Raw genomic sequence first — 22893 nt, 5'->3', positions numbered from 1 at the left:
ATCTCCCTACCTTGTGATCCGCCCACCTTGGCCTCCCGAAGTGGTGGGATTACAGGTGTGAGCCACTGTGCCCGGGCTGTGATTTGCTCTTTCATTCTCTTTTTGAGGTCTATACTTCCAATTTAAACCTCTAAGCTCTCACTTAAGCCTGATTCCAGTTTTGTCTTTTGTTTTATTGAGACAGGGTCTCGCTGTCACTCAGGCTGAAGTGCAATGGTGTGATCACGGCTCACTGCAGCCTCAAACTCCAGAGCTCAAGCAATCCTCCTGCCTCAGCCTACTGAGTAGCTGGGACTACAGGGGCATACCATCACACTCATCAGCTAATTTTTAATTGATTTGTAATTTTTTGGTAGAAACTGGGTCTCACTATGTTGTCCAGGCCAGTCTTAAACTCCTGGGCTCAAGCAGTTCTTCCGCCTTGGCTTCCCAAAGTGCTGGACTTAATCCTGATTTAAAGAACCATTTCTGCAACAAAGTTCTGTCCATACCTCAGACTGCAACAAAGTTCTGTATCAAATGCTTTTCAAAAGTATTTATGAGTAACTCGTGAGTTTCAACGGAACTGTAATCCATTTTAGAAAAAAGTTTTAGGTCATTCAAAAGAACTTTTAATTTTGACATAATTATAGATTCACAGGAATTTGCCAAGACAGGAACATCTCTCATGCCATTTATGGGTTCCATCCTCCAGTACAATGGCAAAGCAGGAAAGTGACATTGGCACAGTGTGCATATGCAGCTGTGTGTCCCTTTATGACACATGTGGAGCTGTACAACGACCGGCACAGTAAAAATCAGAACTATCCATCTCTGGAGAGATTTCCTCCCTCTACGCCTTTCTAGTCCAGTCCACTCCCCCTCCCTGCCTTCCCCTGGTAACCACTTATCTGTCTTCCATCTCTACACTCTTGTTATTTTAGGAATATTGTCTAAATAGCCAGGGGCAGTGGCTCACCCCTCTAATCCCAGCACTTTGGGAGGCCAAGATGGGCGGATCACGAGGTCAGGAGTTTGAGACCAGCCTGGCCAACATGGTGAAACCCGGTCTCTACCAAAAATACAAAAAATCAGCCCTTCATGGTGGCACATGCCTTCAATCCCAGCTACTCAGGAGGCTGAGGCAGGAGAATTGCTTGAACCTGGGAGGCAGAGATTGCAGTGAGCTGAGATCTCGCTACTGCACTCCATGCTGGGCGGCAGAGCAAGACTCTGTCTCCTAAAAGAAAAAAAGAAAAACTGAGGAGGGTTATGTAAGTTATTTTGAAACAATTATCCTTGACTAAAACTTCAGAAGTATTTTTTGTGTGTAAGGTACAGTAGCCTTTATACAAGGTTGTGGTTTCTCTCGATGCAACCTCTGCCTCCAAGGTTCAAGTGATTCTTGTGCCTCAGCCTCCTGAGTAGCTGGGATTACAGGCACCCACCACCATGCTTCACTATAGTACAGACAGGGTTTTGCCATATTGGCCAGGCTGGTCTTGAACTCCTGGTCTTATGTGATCTGCCCACCTTGGCCTCCCAAAGTGCTGGTATTATAGGCATGAGCCACTGCGCCTGGCCCATTTCAGGGTTTTGACACAAGTTATTACATCTTGATTTTACAACACTCACAAACATGAACTCTGTATTTTCAGCTGCTCCCCATCACTTGCATTACTGCCTGATCTCCACCTCCTGAAAGATCAGCAGTGGCATTAGCTTCTCGTAGGAGCACAAACCCTAGTGTGAACTGCACATGTGAGGGATCTGGGTTGCACACTCCTTATGAGAATCTAAAGCCTGATGATCTGTCACTGTCTCCCATCACCCCCAATGGGATTGTCTAGTTGCAGGTCAACAAGCTCAGGGCTCTCTCTGATTCAACATTATGGGGAGCTGTATAATTACTTCATTACATATTACAATATTATAATGATAGAACTAAAGTGCACAATAAATACAATGCACTGGAATCATCCTGAAACCATCCTTTTCCTCAGTCCATAGAAAAGTCGTCTTCCACAAAACTGGCCCCTCGTGTCAAAAAGATGGAGGACCTCTGCCATATGCCACTGTAGTCTCAGAAACGCTGTACACTTCAGCTAAATTAAATTTATTTAAAATGTTTTCTTTCTTCAATAATAAATTAACCTGAGCTTACTGCATGTAACATTTTAATTCATAAACTTTATTTTTTTTTGAGGCAGTGTCTGTTGCTCAGGCTGAAATGCAGTGGCAAGATCTTGGCTCACTGCAGCCTCCACCTCCCAGGTTCAAGTTATTCTCCTGCCTCAGCACACCAAGTAGCTGGGACTACAGGCAGCTTCCACCTCACCTGGCTAATTTTTGTATTAGTGATGGGGGTTCATCATTAATTCACTATGTTGGTCAGGCTGGTCTCAAACTCCTGAGCTCGGGTAATCTGCCCACCACAGCCTCCCAAAGTGCTGGGATTACAGGCATGAGCCACCACACCTGGCCTATCAACTTAAAAAATTTCTTGTAACTTTTTGACTCTTTTGTAATAACTCTTAGTTTAAAACACAAGCACTTTGTACATCTGTACAAAAATATTTTCTCTTTATTTCCTTATTCTGTAAGCTTTTATCTATTTAAAAATTTTTAAATTGTTTTTAAACTTTTTTTGTGAAAAACGAAGACACAAACACACATATTAGCCTAGACCTACGCAGAGTTGGTGTCTGCCACCTCCACATCTTGTCCCATTGGAAGGTCTTCAGGGCAAAAGCATGTAAATAACGGTCATCTCCTATGAGAACAACATCTTCTAAAATACCTCCCAGAGGACCTGCCTGAGGTTGTTTTACAATTAACTTTTTTTTTTTTTTTTTTTTTTGAGGTGGAGTCTCGCTCTGTCCCCCAGGCTGGAGTGCAATGGCATGATCTCGGCTCACTGTAACCTCTGCTTCCTGGGTTCAAGTGATTCTCCTGTCTCAGCCTCCCAAGTAGCTAGGATTACAGGTGCACACTGCCACACCTAGCTAATTTTTGGTACTTTAGTAGAGATGGGGTTTCACCATGTTGCCCAGGCTAGCCTCAAACTCCTGAGCTCAGGCAATCTACCCGCCTTGGCTTCCCAAAGTGCAGCGATTACAGATGTGAGCCACTACACCCGGCCTTAACTGGGGGTATATATATATATATATATATATATGTACACACACACACACACATATACATATATATATATGTAGAAGGAATGTACTCTAAAATAACTATAAAAAGTATAGTAGAGTAAATCCATAAACTACTAACATAGTCATTTATTGTCATTGTCAAGTATTATGTGCTGTACCTAATTGCATATGTACAACTGGCAGCTTAGTAGGTTTTTACATCAGTATCACCACAAACGTGAGCAATGAGTTGTGCTGCAATGTTACGATGTTTGGACATCACTTGACAATAGCAACTTTTCAGCTCCACCATAATCTTATGGGACTACGATCATATATGCAGTCTGTTTTTGATTAAAACATCATTATATGCTATATGACTGTATTCCAATCCATGAACATGGTATGTCTCTCCATTTATTTAAATTTTTTTAAATTTCTAGATTTTAAAATTTCTTTCACCAACATTTTGTAGTTTTCACTTTGCAACTTCCGTATATGTTTTGTTAGATTTAGACCTAAGGGAAAAAACTTTTTTTGAAGGCAAGGTCCTTCTTGCTGTATTACCCAGGCTGGAGTGCAGTGGCATGATCATGGTTTACTGCAGCCTCAGCCTCCTGGGCTCAAGCGATCCTCCCACCTCAGCCTCCAGAGTATCTGAGACCATAGGCATGTGCCACCACCCCTGGCTAATTTAAAAATTTTTTGTAGAGACAGAGTCTTGCTATGTTACCCAGACTGGTCTAGAATTCCTGGATAAAGTGATACTCCTGCCTTGACCACCATAGTACTGGGATTGTAGGTGTGAGCACCCACACGCAATTTCTGGATCTAATTTAGCTCTTGTATTTTCTCAGGGCTCCTCTTTCATCACTCTAGGGAAGGAGGGAGGATGGTAGCTTTTCACGGCTAGGCAGGGGTGGAGCATGTTTGGGTTCTGTGCTGTACCTCCCGGAAAGTGAGGATCTCCTTGTTATTGCTAGACATGTGTGAGTTCTGGCTCCCACTAGGCGTCCTCTGACACCACCCCAGGAAGGAAGGGGAGATGAGCCTTAATCCACAGTGAGGGAGGAAGTCCAGGCTCTCTGTTCAGTCTTTCCTGGTGGGCTTGCAGGTGGGGCCACTGTGTTTTGTGTCATGTTTTGTTGGGATTAAGTGGTTATTGCCTAGAAGTTTTTAGTCTTGCTATACTGCCCCTTTCCTAGTCTCATAACTAAAGAGTGAGTACAAGCGCTTCTTAGTTTTTTTGTGTGTGTATTTTTTGAGACAGAGGCTTGTTCTGTTGCCCAGGCTGGAGTGCAGTGGTGAAATCTTGGCTCACTGCAACCTCCTCCTCCCAGGTTCAAGCAGTTCTCCTGCCTCAGCCTCCTGAGTAGCTAGGATTACAGGTGTGTGCCACCACGCCCAGCTAATTTTTGTGTTTTTAGTAGAGACAGGGTTTTGCCATGTTGGCCAAGCTGGTCTTGAACTCCTCACCTCAGACAATCTACCCACCTTGGCTTCCCAAAGTACTGGGATTACAGGCATGAGCCATCGTGCCTGGCCTCTTTTTGGTTTTTGTTTTGTCTATACCATTGGCGTTTTTAGGTTGCCAGCTTCTCTAGCTTCCTACTCTGGGGGATAACGAGGCAGAAGGAAAACCCAGGAAACCTATTGCTATGTTGTTCCTTGGGTCCTGAGATCCTGAGTCAATTGGCCTTCCTCTCTCTGCCTTTTGGAGTCTTCAGCATCCAGGTTATCAGCTGTGCTCAGCAGGACAAATATGGAAAGCATGACATCTCAATCTTTCCAGAAGAGATCTTCGTTCTGAAATTCATCCTTGGAACAATTTCAAAAAGCATCCTATTAGTAATTTTTGAACATCTTGCCAGTTTTTCATAAGTTCTAGGAGATGGTGTGGTTATTTGGGTTGGGTTATTTTTTATAGCAACAAGCATGTGAAACTGGGGTAGGACTTTTTGCCTTGCCAGTCTGTAAATTAATAACTGCTCAGGATTGAAAACTGCTGAGCCGTAATACAAATACTTCACCCTAAAACGTAAACAAAAACCTGGCCAGTCATGCACAAATCAGTTCTTCGTTCCTAACAGATGGAAGTAGTGGGGATACCTTTACACTCGTGGAGCCATAGCATTGCGTTCCAAAGAAATCACAGGATCTCGAGTCTAAGTAACTCTCAAGATGAAAATGTGTGCTGCTGAATTGAAACTAGAGCTAAGATTGGGATATGGCTAATATTTTATACTTCCGTGATTCATGCTTAAGACTTTTATTTTTTTTTTTTAGCTGATATAGAAAATAGTTCTTACAGACCAATAAAAATATTTGGTAAAAGGAAACAACTTTCAAATAATCTCTAGAGGAAGTTCATCCTTGCTGTTACCTCTCTTGTGGATGAGTTTGTTAAAATCATGATGATGATGATGATGATGATGATTTTTTTGAGACAGAGTTTTGCTCTTGTCACCCAGGCTGAACTGCAATGGCATAGTCTTGACTCACTGCAACCTCCGCCTCCTGGGTTCAAGTGATTCTCCTGCCTCAGCCTCCCAAGTAGCTGGGATTACAGGTGCCTGCCACCACACCCAGCTAACTTTTGTATTGTTAGTACAGATGGGTTTTTGCCATGTTGGCCAGACTGATCTCGAACTCCTGACCTCAGGTGATCTGCCCACCTCAGCCTTTCAAAGTTCTGGGATTACAGGCATGAACCACCGTGCCTGGCTGAGTTTGTTAAAATTAAAGAAGAGAACGTTTGCTGCTTAGAGATGTTCTATAGATGTAATTTATGAAAAATAAGTGTGAAATGATTCAAATAGATAATAAAATATATGTATCTTAAATTTTCTTTTTTAGCATTTATGAGACCAGTACAAACTACGCAAGAGGAAGATGCCTGTAGCTGCCGATTTCCAGAAGAAGAAGAAGGAGGACGTGAACTGTGAAATGGAAATCGATCGGGCTAGTGGAACTTTCTTGAAAAGAAGCAAGGAAATACAAGCCATCCCACTATCACATCTTTCTAAAATGGAGAAGACCATCCTAGATAATACCAAGGATAGCCCCCCACCACGTTTTTTTCTAGGTGCTAATGAGTTGGCCTTTAAAAATGCACTTTTTTTTTTTTTTTGACAGAGTTTTTCTCACTGTGTCACGCAGGCTGGAGTACGGTGGCACCATCATGGCTCCCTGCAGCCCTGACCTCCAGGAGCTCAAGTGATCCTCCCGCCTCAGTCTCCTGAGTAGCTGGAACTGTAAGCAAGAGCCACCACATCTGACTAACTTTTCGTGTTTTGTGTTTTTATTGGTAGAGATGGCATTTCATCATGCTGTCCAGGCTGGTCTCAAACTCCTGGGCTCACTCTGGCCTCTCAAAATGCTGGGATTATAGACATGAGTTGCTATGCCTGGCCAAAAAAATGTACCACTTTTAACAGAACAGACAGGAGAGGACAGAACTCGTGGTAAAAAAAAAAAAATAAAAAAAATAAAATAAAAAATAAAAAGCATACCGCTTAAGAGGCTTGAGATAGTTTTTTCGAAATCCAAAGAAAATGATAGTTTAAATTCAATTATTCAATTATGTAGGCCAGTGGTCCAACTATAATTACAATCAAAATCAATGCAGGTTTGTTTTTTGGTGCTAATATGACGTGTGACAATAAGCCACAAGGTGCAGTAGGCACCCCAACTAAACTGACCATTGGTTCTGTCATTTAACATGACATGCTCCGCTGTTGGAGGGACTATGAGCAGACAGCCTGTAGCTGGGGTCAAGGGCAAGAAAACCTCAGGCTTGAGGAAGGTTTGGAAAGAGTTCAGGTGTCTGCATATCCTGTGGGTCTCTCCATCCTCACACCTTCTGCCTTTGGCCTGCTCCCTGCCAGTTAAGCGTTCTTAACTTTTAACATAGTAGTTGATACAGACGCCAATAAATGAACCACATATGAGAGGCATGAAGTGCAGTGAAAAGGTGAACACCTGTGAGCTCATAGTCCTACCGCAGCACTAGAGCCGGGCCGCCAAACTCCCATGGCCAAACCTGGCGCACCATTTGCCTTTATTTGTTTGTTTGTGTGTTTGTTTGCTTGAGACAGAGTCTTGCTATGTTGCCCAGGCTGGAATGTAGTGACTATTCACAGGCATGATCACAGCGCACTCTAACCTTAAACTCCTGGGCTCAAGTGATCCCTCTGCCTCAGCCTCCCAAGTAGCTGGGATTACAGGTGCAAGCCACCTTGCATGGCTGCCATTGTTTGGCTTACAAAGGATAGCTTTTTTTTGAGACAGGGTCTCGCTCTGTCACCCAGGCTGGAGTACCGTGGTGCGATCTTGGCTCATTGCAATCTCTGCCTCCTGGTTCAAGTGATTCTCATGCCTCAGCTTCCAGAGTAGCTGGAATTACAGGTGCATGCCACTGCACCTGACTGATTCTTATGTTTTTAGTAGAGACGGGGCTTTGCCATGTTGGCCAGACTGGTCTCAAACTCCTGGCCTCAAGTGATTCCCCCACCTCAGCCTCCCACCGTGCTGGGCTTATAGGGATGAGCCACTGGGTCCGGCCAGCTTTTACATTTGTAAGTGGTTTAAAAGTAATCAAAAGAAGCATACTAGCTTATAGCACATAAAATTATATAAAACTGAAATTTCAGAGTCAATAGGTAAAGACCTACTGGAACACAGCCACGTGCATTTATTTATGTACTAAGACTGGCTTTGCACTACAAGAGCAGTGCTGAGTAGGTGTGACAGAGACGCCACAGACCATGAACATTTAGTATCTGAATCTTTACAGGGCGAAAGTCAAGGTCAGAGCCACCATCCATGTGCTGCTTTCCCCGCTCACCTTCTGCCCATCCCCAGGCAAACTGTCTTAGGAGTTTTGAGTCTATCTTTCCCTAGTTTTTTTTAAAAAAATCATTTATCATATAATTATGTATCCTAAAACTATGTTATTTCATTTTGCTTGTTTTTGAGCTTTATGAAAATTGTATTGGGCTATGTGGAGACTTCTGTGACTTGCCTGAATCACTCAAAATTATATTTATAGGACTCACTGTGGCCAGGCGCAGTGGCTCACACCTGTAATTCCAGCACTTTGGGAGGCCGAGCCAGGTGGATCACCTGAGGTCAGGAGTTCAAGACCAGACTGGCCAACATGGTGAAACCCTGTCTCTACAAAAATTAGCTAGGTGTGGTGGTAGGTGCCTATAATCTACTTAGGAGGCTGAGGCAGGAGAATTGCTTGAACCAGGGAGGCGAAGGTCGCAGTGACCTGAGATTGTTCCACTGCACTCCAGCCTGGGCAACAGAGTGAAACTCTGTCTCAAAAAAAAAAAAAAAAAAAAAAAGACTCATTGTGTTATTGTGTGTAGCTTCAGTGTATTCATCTTGACTGCTGCAGATATGTCATGAATTATAGACCCATTCTTTACCAAGAGACATTTAGGTTTTTTAAAGGTGTTTTGCAATCATGGGCAACATTGTCATGAATGCTATTTTTTGTATCTCCTGTGCAGAAGTGTCTCCAGGGAAAGTTTCTAAAAGTGGAATTGCTGGGTCTTAGGACATGTGATGCTCAACTTTATGAGTTGGTGCCTATATCAGTTAGGACATGCTGAGTTATGCACAAATAACAAATAATTCCCCAACTCTTAATGGATTACAACAAAACAACAAAGGTGTAAGAGTCTCGCTCTGTCTCCCAGGCTGGAGTGCAGTGGTGCAATCTTGGCTCACTGCAACCTCAGCCTCCTGAGTTTAAGTGATCCTCCCGTCTCAGCCTCCTGAGTAGCTGAGACCACAGGCATGTGCCAACATGCCTGGCTAATTTTTGTACTTTTAGTAGAGATGGGGTTTCACCATGTTGGCCAGGCTGGTCTTGAACTCCTGACCTCAGGTGTTCTGCCCACTTTAGCCTCCCAAAATGCTGGGATTACAGGTGTGAGCCACCACGCTCTGTCATTTCTTACACTTTTGTATGACATGCCTATCACAAGCTTGCGGTGCCTCCGTCTCATGTTATTTTACTCTGGGGTTTAGGGGAAGGGAGAAGCTACTTTTTGGAACACTGGGCATCGCGTGGCAAATGGGTATCTGTCACTTCTGCTCCTATTTAGTTCTTTCTCCTGTAACCTTTAGAGCAAATCACGCAGTCAAGCCAGGCATCAGTAGGGCAGAGAAGTATAATCTTTATTTATTTTTATTTATTTATTTTTTTCTTGTGACGGAGTTTCGCTCTTGTTGCCCAGGCTGGAGTGCAATGGTGCGATCTCAGCTCACTGCAACCTCCATCTCCCGGGTTCAAGCAATTCTTCTGCCTCAGCCTCCTGAGTAGCTTACAGGCATGTGCCACCACACCCGACTAGAAAAGTATAATCTTTAAATAGGGATGAGGAGAAAACATTTCTGAACAATAGTCTATTGCAGTGCCAAGCTGTCCCTCAAAGTGCCTTTCCTTATGTACCCCTGTCAGTCATACACATGTCCTGAGTGTCGTGTGAGTAACCCACTGATTCATCTCCTTGCTAACCCTTAGTATTATCAGATGCCCTTAATTTTGCCAATCCAGTGGGTATAAAATGAAATCTCACTGTGGTCTTATTTTGCATTTTCTTGGTCACTGATGAGTAGCTTGTGACATGTTTATATACCATCTGTGTTCATTTTTTTAAATAAAATGCTTGCTCATGCTTTTTTGCCCATTTGAAAAAAAACTTGGGGCCGGGCATGATGGGTCACGCCTATGGTCCCAGCACTTTGAGAGGCCGAGGCAGGCAGATCACTTGAGCCTTGGCAACATGGTGAAACCCTGTCTTTACAAAAAATACAAAAATTAGCTGGGCGTGGTTGTGTGCACCTGTAGTCCCAGCTACTCAGGAGGCTCGCTTGAGCCCAGGAGGCAGAGGTTACAGTGAGCCGAGACCACGTCACTGCACTTCAGCCTGGGCAACAGTGTAAGACCTTGTCTCAAAAAACAAACACACAAACAAAGAAAAAGCAAAATAAAACAAAAAACCAAATGTGTTTCTTTGTCCTGATTCCTAAAAGGTCTTTATGTATTCTAGATAATAATCTTTGGTCAGTTAAAAAATATCTCCTTTGTGGCAGGGCACAGTGGCTCACACCTGTAATCCCAGCACTTTGGGAGGCCAAGGTGGGTGGATCATCTGAGGTCAAGAGTTTGAGACCAGCCTGGTCAACATGGTGAAACCCTGTCCTTACTAAATAAACACAAAAATTAGCTGGGTATGGTGGTGGGTGCCTGTAATGCCAGCTACTTGGGAGGCTGAGGCAGGAGAATCACTTGAACCCAGGAGGCAGAGGTTGCAGTGAGCCAAGATTGTACCATTGCACTCCAGCCTGGGTGACAAGAGCAAAATTTGTCTCCAAAAATATGAATATGTATCCTTTGTCATTTACTTTTCCCTTTTAAAAATTTTTTATAAAATTCTTTTTTTATTTTTACTTTTAGTAGAGATGAGGTTTCATTATGTTGCCCAGGCTGGTCTCGAACTCCTCAGCTCAAGTGATCTTCCCACCTCAGCTTTCCAAAGTGCTGGAATTGCAGACATGAGTCACCACGCCCCACCCATTTTTCTCTAATTAATGATGTCTTTCTTTTTCTGGTAATAAGCAAAAAGTTCTTCATTTGATTTGGTTAAATTTGTAACTGTTTTCTCATATGGTTAATATTTTTGTTGCCTGGCTAAAGAAATCCTTTTCTCTCCCAATATTATAAAGATGTTTGCCCACATTCCAAAAGTTTTAAGTTTTGTCTTTCATATTTAAGTCTAACATATCAGGAATTGACTTTTGTGCTTGTTGAAAGGTAATGACCTGATGCCATGGCTTGCATATAGGTGACCACTAGTCCCTGCATCATTTATTCTACACGTCATCTTTTCCTGTGGATCTGCAATCTCATCTACCACTCATCAAGTTCCACATGGCTGTGGGTCTGCCTCTGAGCTCCTTGTTCTGTTCCATTGTCAATTTGTCTATCCTGTGCCAGTATCAAACTGTGTTTATTACAATAGCTTTGTAACAGCTCTGATAGCTGGTAGGACATCTCCCTCCACCTTCTTTTCCTACTTCAGAAATGTCTTAGCTAAGCCAGGCATGATGTCTCACATCTGTAATCCCAGCACTTTGGGAGGCCAAAGCAGATGGATCACCTGAGGTCAGGAGTTTGAGACCAGCCTGACCAACATGGTAAAACGCTGTCTCTATTAAAAATTACAAAAATTGGCCGGGCGCGGTGGCTCAAGCCTGTAATTCCAGCACTTTGGGAGGCCAAGGCGGGTGGATCACGAGGTCAAGAGATCGAGACCATCCTAGTCAACATGGTGAAACCTTGTCCCTACTAAAAATACAAAAAATTAGATGGGCATGGTGGTGCATGCCTGTAATCCCAGCTACTCAGGAGGCTGAGGCAGAATTGCCTGAACCCAGGAGGTGGAGGTTACAGTGAGCCGAGATCGCACCATTGTACTCTCCAGCCTGGGTAACAAAAGAAACTCCGTCTCAAAAAAAAAAAAAAAATTACAAAAATTAGCCGGGCATGGTGGCATATGCCTGTAATCCCAGCTATTTGGGAGGCTGAGGCAGGAGAATCGCTGGAACCCGGGAGGTGGAAGTTATAGTGAGTGGAGATTGTGCCACTGCACTTCAGCCTAGGCGACAGGACAAGACTCTGTCTCAAAAAAAAAAAAAAAAAAAAAAGAAAGAAAGAAAAAAAGAAAAAGAAATGTCTTGGTTATTCTTAGTTCTTTGTTCTTCAATCTAGGTTTTAGAAGTTGAATTTGAAACGATTTTGATTGGAATTTCATTAAATCTACAGGTCAACTTAGGGAGAGTTGACAATTTTACCAACTGAGTCATTCATATGTGTTCTGGTGAGAATAAAAGAACAATCACTGGCTGTACAATTCTTTTCCAATAGTGGGCAAAGCAAAGCTTAGGAAGTTTACTGGTGCCATTTCAGGAACAAACTAGGTGTGAATTTTTTTGTCTCTCCAAATCATGATGCTGTAAGTTCTAAAGTGATTTCTCCTCTTGGCTTTGGACACATGGTGTTTAATTACCTCCTGTTCACTATCTACAAACAGAAAGGGACTGGTCATGCCCCCCCCAGGGTTAGGGCATCCAAGATAACCGAGCAAGCCTCTCATGTGTCTTCGATTACAAGCCGAAAATCCAGAGTTTATTCTGTGGATAAAGGAGGCCGTGTTTATGATACAGACAGTGATATTTTTATCATAGCCTATTTTGGTATAACATGCAAAAGCTATAAATGAAAAACACAGGAACTTGGCATGTGAGTCGTCATTCCTCCTAAATGACAATTAACAAGGAAGGAACGTTGAGACTGAATAAAATGATCCCCTTCTGGGTTTAATTTAGGATGTTCCATATTTAGGTTTAATAGATACAAATGTAAATTTCTATGACAGAAACAAATTAGCCTATTCAGGGAAATATAAATTCTAAATCATTTTCTAAATGCTAAAAACAAGCTCAGGTTTTTTTTCAGGAGAAAGTTTTGAATTTTTTTTCTTTAGTGGAAGATCTCACTCTGATGGAAACTTTTGATGTGAGGGCGGATGACTACAAACGTGGGCGTCTTTCTCTGCAGAAAAATGTTTCCGTCTGTGGGTGAGAGGTGCCCGCCACAGCCAGGGCAGGTTGCGTGTGCTCTCTGTGTGGTAGGGCTCGGAGGGCGATCATTATCAACGTTTTTATTTAAAGGACTCTCTAATCAAACACAAATCGATGATGTTCACAGAAAAAAGAATAAGAATAAAAGACCTCATTTTAAAAAACTTTTATAACTATTGCAACATCAAAGCATAAAGGCTGATCATGAAATGAAGTGCCATTCTTTGTAAACAATGGCAACAATGGAATCTTAGACGTTAGAGCCCGAGGATGCTGAAGATTTCCAGTTTGAGATTCCTTTTGCTTCCAACAATTGATTTGTTAGTCACGTAAAAATGAATGCTGTTGGCTGGGCATAGTGGCTCACACCTGTAATCCCAGCACTTTGGAAAGCTGAGGCAGGTGGATCACATGAGGCCAAGAGTTCAAGACTAGCCTGGTCAACACTGTGAAACCCGTCTCTACTGAAAATACAAAAATTAGCCAGGCATGGTGGCACATGTCTGTAATACCAGCTACTCAGGAGGCTAAGGCATGAGAATCACTTGAGCCTGGGAGGTGGAAGTGGCAGTGAGCTGAGATCATGCTACTGCACTTCAGCCTGGGAGACTGTCTCAAGAAAAAAAAAACAAAGGATGCTGTTTTCCCAGCTTGGGCAACATAGTAAAACCCAATCTCTATGAAAAATAAGAAAAAAATTAGCTGAGCATGATGGCTCATGCCTGTAGTTCCAGCTACTTGAGGGGGCTGAGGTGGGAGGATCGCTTGATCCCAGGAGGTTGAGGCTGCAGTAAACCATGAATGTACCCTGCACTTTAGCCTGGAGGAAAAAGTGAGACCTTGTCTCCAAACAAACAAACAAACAAACAAACAAAAATCCCAAAACCTGTTTTTACAATATTGATTTAGATGTATTTAAAATTCACTGAATCATTGAAGCCTTACAAACACCAAATCTTTTCCAAATTCATTGAAGAGGCAGATTCTGGCACATTGGGATACAAACGACTCTTTCACGGAACTAGCAGCCAGCAGGTGTCCCCTCCACACCAGGAACCACGTCAGGACAAGCACAAGGATAAGCACTCACACCTGGGAACTTTCATTTGAGGGGAATGACATGTCCAACCTGGTAAGATCCACACTAGGGTACAAGATGCCTTCTCTGAGAGGACTTTTCAATCAACACAACGCCACCAAGCACCTACTAAGCGCCTGGAATGGGACTGTAAAAGGGGAGTGAGAGCAGCTGGCCTCCTGGAGCTCACGTTGAGGGGGTGGGGTGGGGAATGGAGCAGCTGTGTGTCAGGGAGCTCCCCTGGAAGGGGTGGGAGGGAGGGCGTGGTGCAGAGGAGGCGATGCCTGTCCGGGCAGTATGCTTCTCAGACAGAGCCATGGGCCCCGGCACATGGGAGGGAGGGCTGGGGCTGGGATTGAGGAGAGGGGGAGGAAGCCCAGGGTGAGCAGGGACCAGAGAGCCAGATTTTATATGTTAAATCAAGAAACTCTGATTTGGCTGGCCATGGTGGCTCATGCCTGTAATCCTGGCACTCTGAGAGGCCAAAGTGGGTGGATCATGAGGTCAGGAGATTGAGACAATCCTGGCTAACACGGCAAAACCCTGTCTCTACTAAAAATAAAATAAAAAATAGCTAGGCATGGTGATGTGGCCTGTAGTCCCAGCTACTCATGAGGCTGAGGCAGAATTGCTTGAACCCGGGAGGCAGAGACAAAGAACTACCGGTGATACTTCCCAGTGAGAGAATGCTACATTGCAGCAACATGGGGTCTTGGAGTAGGGTCATCAGCTCAAGTACAGGTTGCTCAGTTAAATTTGAACTTCAGATAGACAAGGAATATTTTCTCAGTATAAATATCCCCCATGCAGTATTTGGGACATGTTTTTACTAAGAACTAACTGTTATTTATCTGAAATTCAAATTTGACTGGTGTCCTATATTATTATTTGTGAAATTTAACAAACCTAGTTAAGGAGGAGAGTCTTTGGCTCTCTTTTAACAGTAGACACTTGGGCGAGCCCGAGTGCAGATGTTAGAGAGAGTCCAGGAGGCAGGTAGCTGCGAGGCAGAGAGGAAGGGGCCAGAGCTCAGAGGAGAAGGGGCCAGGACCACAGTTTCCAGTTTAGTAGGAGGATGGGGCCAGCTGAGAGCAGATGCTGGTCGGCTACTGGGCTTGATGAGTGGTGGAGATTGGGGGCCTCCCAGAAGGTCCTCTGGGGCCCTCTGCTGGTGTCAGGGGCTTGAGGGGGCAGGAGGATGGGGGAATGAAGAACCAGCCAAGTGGAGGCTTGGAGAGGCTTCCTCGTTCCACGTGAGGGCTTCAGATCCAGAATGCTGGTGTTCCCAGAAGGGCCATAAGAGGTGGAGCCGGATGATCCTGGTACAGAGGCCTTTCCAGAAGGGCGTAACAGAAGGTCAGAAGGTCCATGGGACAAGGAAGTTGGATATTGGTGACAGAGTGTTAGAAGGATTCCGAGTACAGTTTTTAAAATTTTTTTCTAAGACAGAGTCTTGCTCTGTTACCCAGGCTGGAGTGCAGCGGCACGATCTCTGCTCACTGCAACCTCTGCCTCCCAGGTTGAAGTGATTCTCCTTCCTCGGCCTCCCAAGTAACTGGGACTACAGGCATGTGCCACCACACCTGGCTAATTTTTGTATTTTTAATAGAGATGGGCTTTCACCATGTTGGCCAGGCTAGTTTGAAACTCCTGACCTCAAATGATCCGCTCACCTCAGCCTCCCAAAGTGCTGGGATTACAGGTGTGAGCCACCGCACCTGGCCTCACAGATTGTTGTACGTTAATTAGGTACTTATTATAAAGGCTGTTCTAACACACAGTTCAATCTTTCTGAAGACAAGGCTCACAACCAGGCTCACAGGTTCACAGAAACATGGCCACCAGCAGAAACACACTACAAACAGCCGCCTTTATCGACGAGTGTTCTGGGAGGAAACAAAAACTCAACAGCCTCTGCTGCAGGCATCAGGGAGTCGAAGATTTCAGCTGAAAGGTGCTTCCTTCTTCCCTTGCTCCTCTCTCTTCCCTCAATGCCCACCTCCCACCCCTGTCCCCATCTCTGCAGTGCAAGAGCTACAGACAGAGCTTTGACCCTGGCAATGACCAGGATATATAGACTGTCGTGTACCTTATATCCTGGAGAGAATTCAGACCCCCTCATCCCCACCTGACATGACATTGTATATTCATTTACCTGTTTACCGTCTGCCTCCCAGATTAGAATGTCAGCTTCGAAGCATGAGTTTTGTCTGCATTCCCAATCCATGTGAAGTGCCAGTAACCATGGGTTGAGTGAATGGACAAACGGGATCAAGAAGGCACACTGGTAGCCATCCACTTATGGTCTATGTGCAAGACAATATTTCTGCAACATGAACTATTTGCACTTATTTTAATAAGATTTCACCAAGTGCTCTTCTGCTACTACCCAGTGAAGGAAGATAAAGGTTGGATGAGCTTTCAGTCCATCACTCAGAGCTTTAAGATGGATAATGGCTTATTTTCTTCCAGCTTTGGTAACAGAATGCTGGTCACACCAGGGATAGGGACTGTAAGCGGACTGGGCATGCTATTGATTACAGGAGTTAAGAAGAAATTATTTAGGCAGATAGTGAGGGTACAGAAGTCCCTGGTGAGGTTTTCCTTTTTAATGAAAAGCAGCCCAAATCATTTTCTAACAAAGAGCACCCTGTAGAGTCAAGCTGCAGACATAGACAAGCCAGCTGGGAGCTTGCACAGGTGCATGCCTGAAGGAAAGAACTACCTGGGACTAGACATGTTCAGAATAGGGGGTCCATCTTACCTATTCTGCCAGCCACATGTACAGTACTGAGCAGACGGTACTGTACAGTACTGAGCAGACGGTACTGTACAGTACTGAGCAGACAGTACTTGGCGTTGGCCAAGGAGAAAGTTCATTTGCATAATAAGATTAGGATGGGGCAGCCAGCCATCCCCACGCAGTACGTAGACTTCATACCTGATGGAACCAATCTGTGAGCCTTGTGTAAATCAGAGACTGCCTTCTCAAGCCTGTCTATAAATCCAGCGCACTCCAATGCCCTCCAGCCTTTTTCTTTTGAAGTCCTGAAGTTTTCTCTCTCTCACTAGAGAGAGAGCTGTTTTCCTTTCTCTTTCTGTTGCCCATTAAGCCTCCGTTCCTAAACACGTGTGTGTCCATGTCCTAAATTTTCTGGCGTGAGAGGACAAACCTTGGGTATCTACTCCAGACAATGTAGCTGCTTCACAGTAAGTATTATTTTTCACTTCGGGGTTATTCTTTGGGGAGGAAGTAAATTTTTTTTTTTTTTTTTTTGAGATGGAGTCTGTCGCCCAGGTTGGAGTGCAGTGGTGGGATCTTAGCTCACTGCAACCTCCGCCTTCCGGGGTTCCATCAAGTCTCCAGCCTCAGCCTCCCAAGTAGCTGGGACTATAGGCGCCTGCCACCATGCCCGGCTAACGGCTAATTTATGTTTGTTTGTGTGTTTCTTTGTTTGAGACAGAGTTTTGCTCTTGTTGCCCAGGCTGAAGTGCAATGGTGTGATCTCGGCTCCCTGCAACCTTCACCTCCCAGGTTCAAGCAATTCTCCTGCCTCAGCCTCCCAAGTAGCTGCAATTAACAGGCGTACATTACCACGCTCGGCTGATTTTTGCATTTTTAGTAGAGATGAGGTTTCACCATGTTGGTCAGGCTGGCTTGAACTCCTGACCTCAGGTGATCTGCTTGCCCACCTCAGCCTCCCAAAGTGCTAGGATTACAGGTGCGAGCCACCATGCCTGGCCTGCTAGCCACAATCTTAAAAAGTAAACAACTACCTGTGAAGTTGAGGCTTCAAAAACTAAGTATTCTGGAAGGAACAATAATCATGTATTTCTTTTCCCCCTACTCTGAGTTTAGAGTTGTTGAAGTAGGGGCCTAAGGGAGTCTAAAAAATAAAAAATCCCTGACGTCATGCTCAGGAACTCATTGTCTGTTAGTTATTTACATTTTGTTGTGGTTGCTTTTTTTTTTTTTTTTAAGAGACATGGTCTGGCTCTGTTGCTCAGGCTGGAGTGCAGTGGTGTGATCATCGCTCACTGCAGCCTTGAACTCCTGGGCTCTTACTTCAGCCTCCTGAGTAGTTAGGACTACAGGCATGGACTATCATGCCCCTCTAATTTAAAAAAGTTTTTTTTTTTAAGACAAGGTCTTGCTATGATCCCCAGGCTGTTCTCAAACTCCTTGTCTTCGGAAATCCTCTTGCTTCAGCCTCCCAAAACACTGGGATTGCAGGTGTGAGCCACTGTACCTGGCACAACCTGATTTATTGACACCCATGGACAGTCAGAGCTCTGTTTCCATTCACACTTTCATTTTTGTGATCTAGTTTGTAAGATTAACCATTTATACTTTTTATTTTTTTGGAGACAGAGTCTCTCTATTACCCAGGCTGGAGTGCAGTGGCAGAATCTCAGCTTGCTGCAGCTTCTACCTCCCAGGTTCAAGTGATTTTCTCGCCTCTGAAGTAGCAGGGGTTACAAGCTTGCACCACCACACCCAGCAATTTTTTTTTTTTTGTATTTTTAGTAGAGATGGGGTCTTGCTCTGTTGCCCAGGCTGGTCTTGAACTGCCAACCTCAGGTGATGCATCTGCCTCAGCCTCCCAAAGTGCTGGGATTAGAGGCATGAACCACTGCGCCTGGCCAAGATTTTTATCTTCCATTTGGGAAGCACATTATTACTTTTGTGTCTCTACCCAGCTTCTGATTAGAACTTCGGAGACTGGGATGGAATTTCTGTCTCTACTGTCTCATAGAATGTGAAGAGAAGTTTTCTGAAAATAAGTTTGGAGGAAAGAGACTTTACTCCAGTGAGATTTGCAAATCCAGGAGGTGGAGGTTACAGTGAGCCGAAATCATGACCACTGCACTCCGGCCTAGGCAACGGAGAGAGATTTTGTCTCAAAAAAACAACAAAAAATGGGGACTGAGGTGTCATAAAGTTCCTGCCCGGGTTCCCAATCAGGTCTGTTTATGCAAATGAAGGACTGAAACTTGCTTAGTTTTGATTGGTTTATGCGGCTGCATCTTCTTTGGTCGATACAGCTGAGCCCTGGTTGGTGGAGGCAGGTGAGCTCCAGAAGTCTCGTTAAAAAGGTGCTGGTTTGGGGGAATCTCAGAGTACCTGTGTGACTTCTAGTTAGCAAATGGCCACTTAGCTCTATTTTAAATTTAGGCCCAGTTAGCCACTAGGGATCGATCTTAAAGAATTGCCTCTTGCAGGTTCACATTTCTTCACTGAAATAAAACACTTTGGCCACAGTGAGAAATAGATGAGAGCCTGTCAAACCCATATAGGTGAGCTAAGATGACGGGCACATGCTGGCATCCCAAAGACATCTCTGGATGATAGTTTTTATAGATTTCTTTTCACTACTGTTATTTATTTAAGGTATATAACAAGCCAGAATCCACAGAAAACGCCTCCATCTGATAATACTTAAGTAAACAATTTTGAGGCCATACAGCGTCAGGGTTAACTTCACGGGCTTTGGACCCAGTCAGTTTGAGGTTAGATTGCAGCCACCACCTTTTTTTTTTCTTTTGAGACCGAGTGTTGGCTCACTGCAACCTCTACCTTTTGGGTTCAAGCGATTCCCCTGCCTCAGCCTCCCAAGTAGCTGGGACTACAGGCGCCTGCCACCACGCTGGGCTAATTTTTTTATTTTTAGTAGAGTCAGTGTTTCACCCTGTTGGCCAGGCTGGTCTCGATCTCCTGCCCTCAGATCTAAATTTCTAAAATCACAAAACCATAAAATTCTAACTTTAGCAATTGTGGGCAACAAACTTCTTTCATCTAACCCTTGTGTGAAAGGTACATGAGATGGGTATTAAAACACATGAAATCCAAATTTGGGGTATAGGTCAAGTAAAAACGAAGAATTAGTTGATTTGCATGGAAAAGATGCAACCTCTCAGATTCTAAAGGGGCTGTGGCTCTTCATTTCCTCCCTCCCTTCTCTTGCTATTGCTAAGCCTGTCACTTAAATGTAGCTATGTGACACTCCTGTGCAAGCATCTACTTCTGCAGCCCCCAGTCTTTTGGATTTCCTTAGAAATTTAAAAATCAGACAATAGGCCGGGCGTGGTGACTCGTGTGTGTAATTCCAGCACTTTGGGAGGCCCACGTGGGAGGACTGCTTCAGTCCAGGAGCTTGGAACCAGCATGGCGAACATGACGAAACCGCATTCCTACCAAAAATAGAAAAATTAGCCAGGGCTGATGGTGGGAACCTGTCATCCCAGCTACTCCAGAGGTTGGGGCAGGCAAATCGCTGGAACCCGGGAAGTGGAGGTTGCAGGGGGCTGATATGGCGCCATTGCACTGAGGCCTGGGCGACAAAGAGAGACTGTCTCAAAAAAAAAAGAAAAAAAAGAAGAAAAAAAAACGGAGAGAGGGAGCAAAATCAGGCAGTAAACTGTAGAACACAAACGCTCTACCACGAGAGGGCAGTATACACCACCAGCGCGCAGGCGGGCCGAATTCTCCAGCTCAGGCCTCTTCAGGGATGGGAAGGGGATGGCTAAAGAGGGTCAGCGGCTTACCTGAAACCACGTCGCCAGTGGCCCGGGTCTATTATCCTTAAAGGTTAACATGCCGCCTAATTAAAGGAAAAAAAAAAACAGGCGCAGGCGGGAGTGGTGGCTCACGCCTGTAATCCCAGCTCTTTGGGAGGCTGAGGTGGGAAGATCACATGAGAGTAGGAGTTCAAGACCAGCCTGGCCAACATAGTGAGACCCCTGTCTCTATAAAAATTTAAAGAAAAAAAATACGGGGTGCCTTAGTAGGGACGCCCTTCACCATAACTTAATAGTCTAACAAGGATGTGCAAGTCGCCAAAAGAAAGAAAATGTATGGGGCATGAAAGTGTGGGAAAGCTGCACTGACGACTCAGGCCATCTTGAGGCCCCTATGATGTGGATGGGAATGATTTTCACAGCCTTTTTTTTTTTTTTTTTGAGACGGAGTTTCGCTCTTGTTACCCAGGCTGGAGTGCAATGGTGCGATCTCGGCTCACCGCAGCCTCCGCCTCCTGGGTTCAGGCAATTCTCCTGCCTCAGCCTCCTGAGTAGCTGGGATTACAGGTACGCGCCACCATGCCCAGCTAATCTTTTGTATTTTTAGTAGACACAGGGTTTCACCTTGTTGACCAGGATGGTCTCGATCTCTTGACCTCACGATTCACCCGCCTCGGCCTCCCAAAGTGCTGGGATTACAGGATTGAGCCACCGCGCCCGGCCTGATTTTCAGAGTCTTTAACAAAATCGTCACATTGTCAGGACTTCCCTGACTTCCCGCTTCCCTCGAGAGAATCACCCCTTCCCTAGTGAAGAGACAGGCACTCTGCCCAGAGCCCAGAGAGACGAGGATAATTTCTAATTTCCACACCAAAAAGCAGGGTGGCCCTATCAGGACAACACCCTCCCTGAAGGTGTCAGGTCTGCATAACCCCCACCTGGAGGAGACAGAGACAGCCTGGGGATCAAAGGCTCTGTCTGATCACAGACCCTCCTGCAGGAGCTGGCAGGGAACTGTCACCCTCTGCAGCCCTCCCTACCCAGGGCCACAGAGTCTCCAAGCTTCCGTCCCAGTGTGGTGTCACCAGCCCTGCTCCAGACACCCCGGCCATTCCCTCCCACCTCATCCATCACCCTCTCCCTCGTACCCACTCTCCCTAGTGTCACCGGATTTCTTTCTGCTCCTTGAACCCGCTAAACTCTTCTCTGGCTTAGGACATTGGAGTTTGCTGTTCCTTCTTTCTAAAATGCTTTTCCCCACAGACCTCACACCTGCAGTGATCCACTGGGCCAGTCTGCGTGAATCCTCAGAGCCATCTCAAACCCAGGATGTTCCAAACTGGCTAAGAGTTTTTGTTTTGGGTTCGATGGCACTGGATTGAACCCAGCACCTCCACGACATCCATTTCCTCATTTGTGAAATGAAGACAATAGCACCTACCTTACAGGCTTTTTGTGAGGATTAAATGAGAATATATATATACACACATACACACACATAGATGAATGTATATATATGCATACACGTATATAGTAGCTGTGTGTATATATATATACACACACATATATAACATATATACTTGTATACACATATATATGTACATATATACACACACACATACATACATATGTATATATATATATATATATGTTTTGGGTTTTTTTTTTTTGAAACGGAGTTTTACGCTTGTTGCCCAGGCTGGAGTGTAATGGCGCAATCTCAGCTCACTGCAACCTCTGCCTCTCCGGTTCAAGTGATTCTCGTGCCTCAACCTCCCGAGTAACTGAGATTACAGGCAAACGCCACCTCATCCACCTAATTTTGTATTTTTAGTAGAGACGGGGTTTCTCCATGTTGGTCAGGCTTGTCTCAAACTTTCGACCTCAGGTGATCTGCCCGCCTCGGCCTTCCAAAGTGCTAGGATTACAGGCATGAGCCACTGCGCCCAGTCATGTATGTATTTATACACATACATATGTATATAGGATATACGTATATACACATAAAATATGTAGCACAGTGCCGGATCCATAGAACACCTCAGTGAATGGCAACCTTTACAGTAATGAAAACATCTTCCTTTGTAAGTCAGCTACTTTCATCTCCTAAGACAGAAATCAGATAAGTATCTTTTGACTCTTTCCTCTTTTTCACCACTCACATTTAACAAATCAGCATGCTTACGTAAATTTAATGGTTAAAAAAAAAAGTAAAAAAATACAATGAAACAAATCAACAAGCCCCAGTGTATATTTCTCAATCCAATCCATTCTTCAAATCCTACCATCACTGCCCTAATTCATGCCTGTATTATTTCTGGCCTGGATTACTGCAGTGGCCTTCAAATAGCCTGGTTCGAAAACAAGCTCCGTTACTTAGTCTGTGTCGGATGAAAGCTTACCATGGATAAGAGACGACTATGAACAGCTCTCTGCCAATACATTTGAAAACTCGGACAAAATGACCAATTCCCTAGAAAAAACATAACTTACCAAAACTGACTTAAGAGGAAAGAA

At 44.5% G+C, this 22893-nt stretch overlaps 1 protein-coding gene across 3 annotated transcripts in view; it reads left to right on the top strand.

The window, feature by feature from the left end:
• The window catches only part of TNFRSF9 (TNF receptor superfamily member 9), a 34181-nt gene extending 25261 nt beyond the window's left edge, over positions 1-8920 (top strand). For all 3 annotated transcript variants that reach the window (XM_010350266.2, XM_074380004.1, XM_010350265.2), the window contains one exon: positions 5976-8920. In XM_010350266.2, the coding sequence (XP_010348568.1) occupies positions 5976-6064 (89 nt within the window). In that variant the 3' untranslated portion in view covers positions 6065-8920. The remainder of the gene's footprint in view (positions 1-5975) is intronic.
• The last annotated feature ends 13973 nt before the right edge of the window (positions 8921-22893 follow it).

The sequence above is a fragment of the Saimiri boliviensis genome, chromosome 11 (assembly GCF_048565385.1).
Source record: "Saimiri boliviensis isolate mSaiBol1 chromosome 11, mSaiBol1.pri, whole genome shotgun sequence".
Lineage (NCBI taxonomy): Eukaryota > Metazoa > Chordata > Mammalia > Primates > Cebidae > Saimiri > Saimiri boliviensis.
The sequence above is the reverse complement of the archived record's forward strand: the minus strand, read 5'-3'. Positions and strand labels throughout refer to the sequence as shown.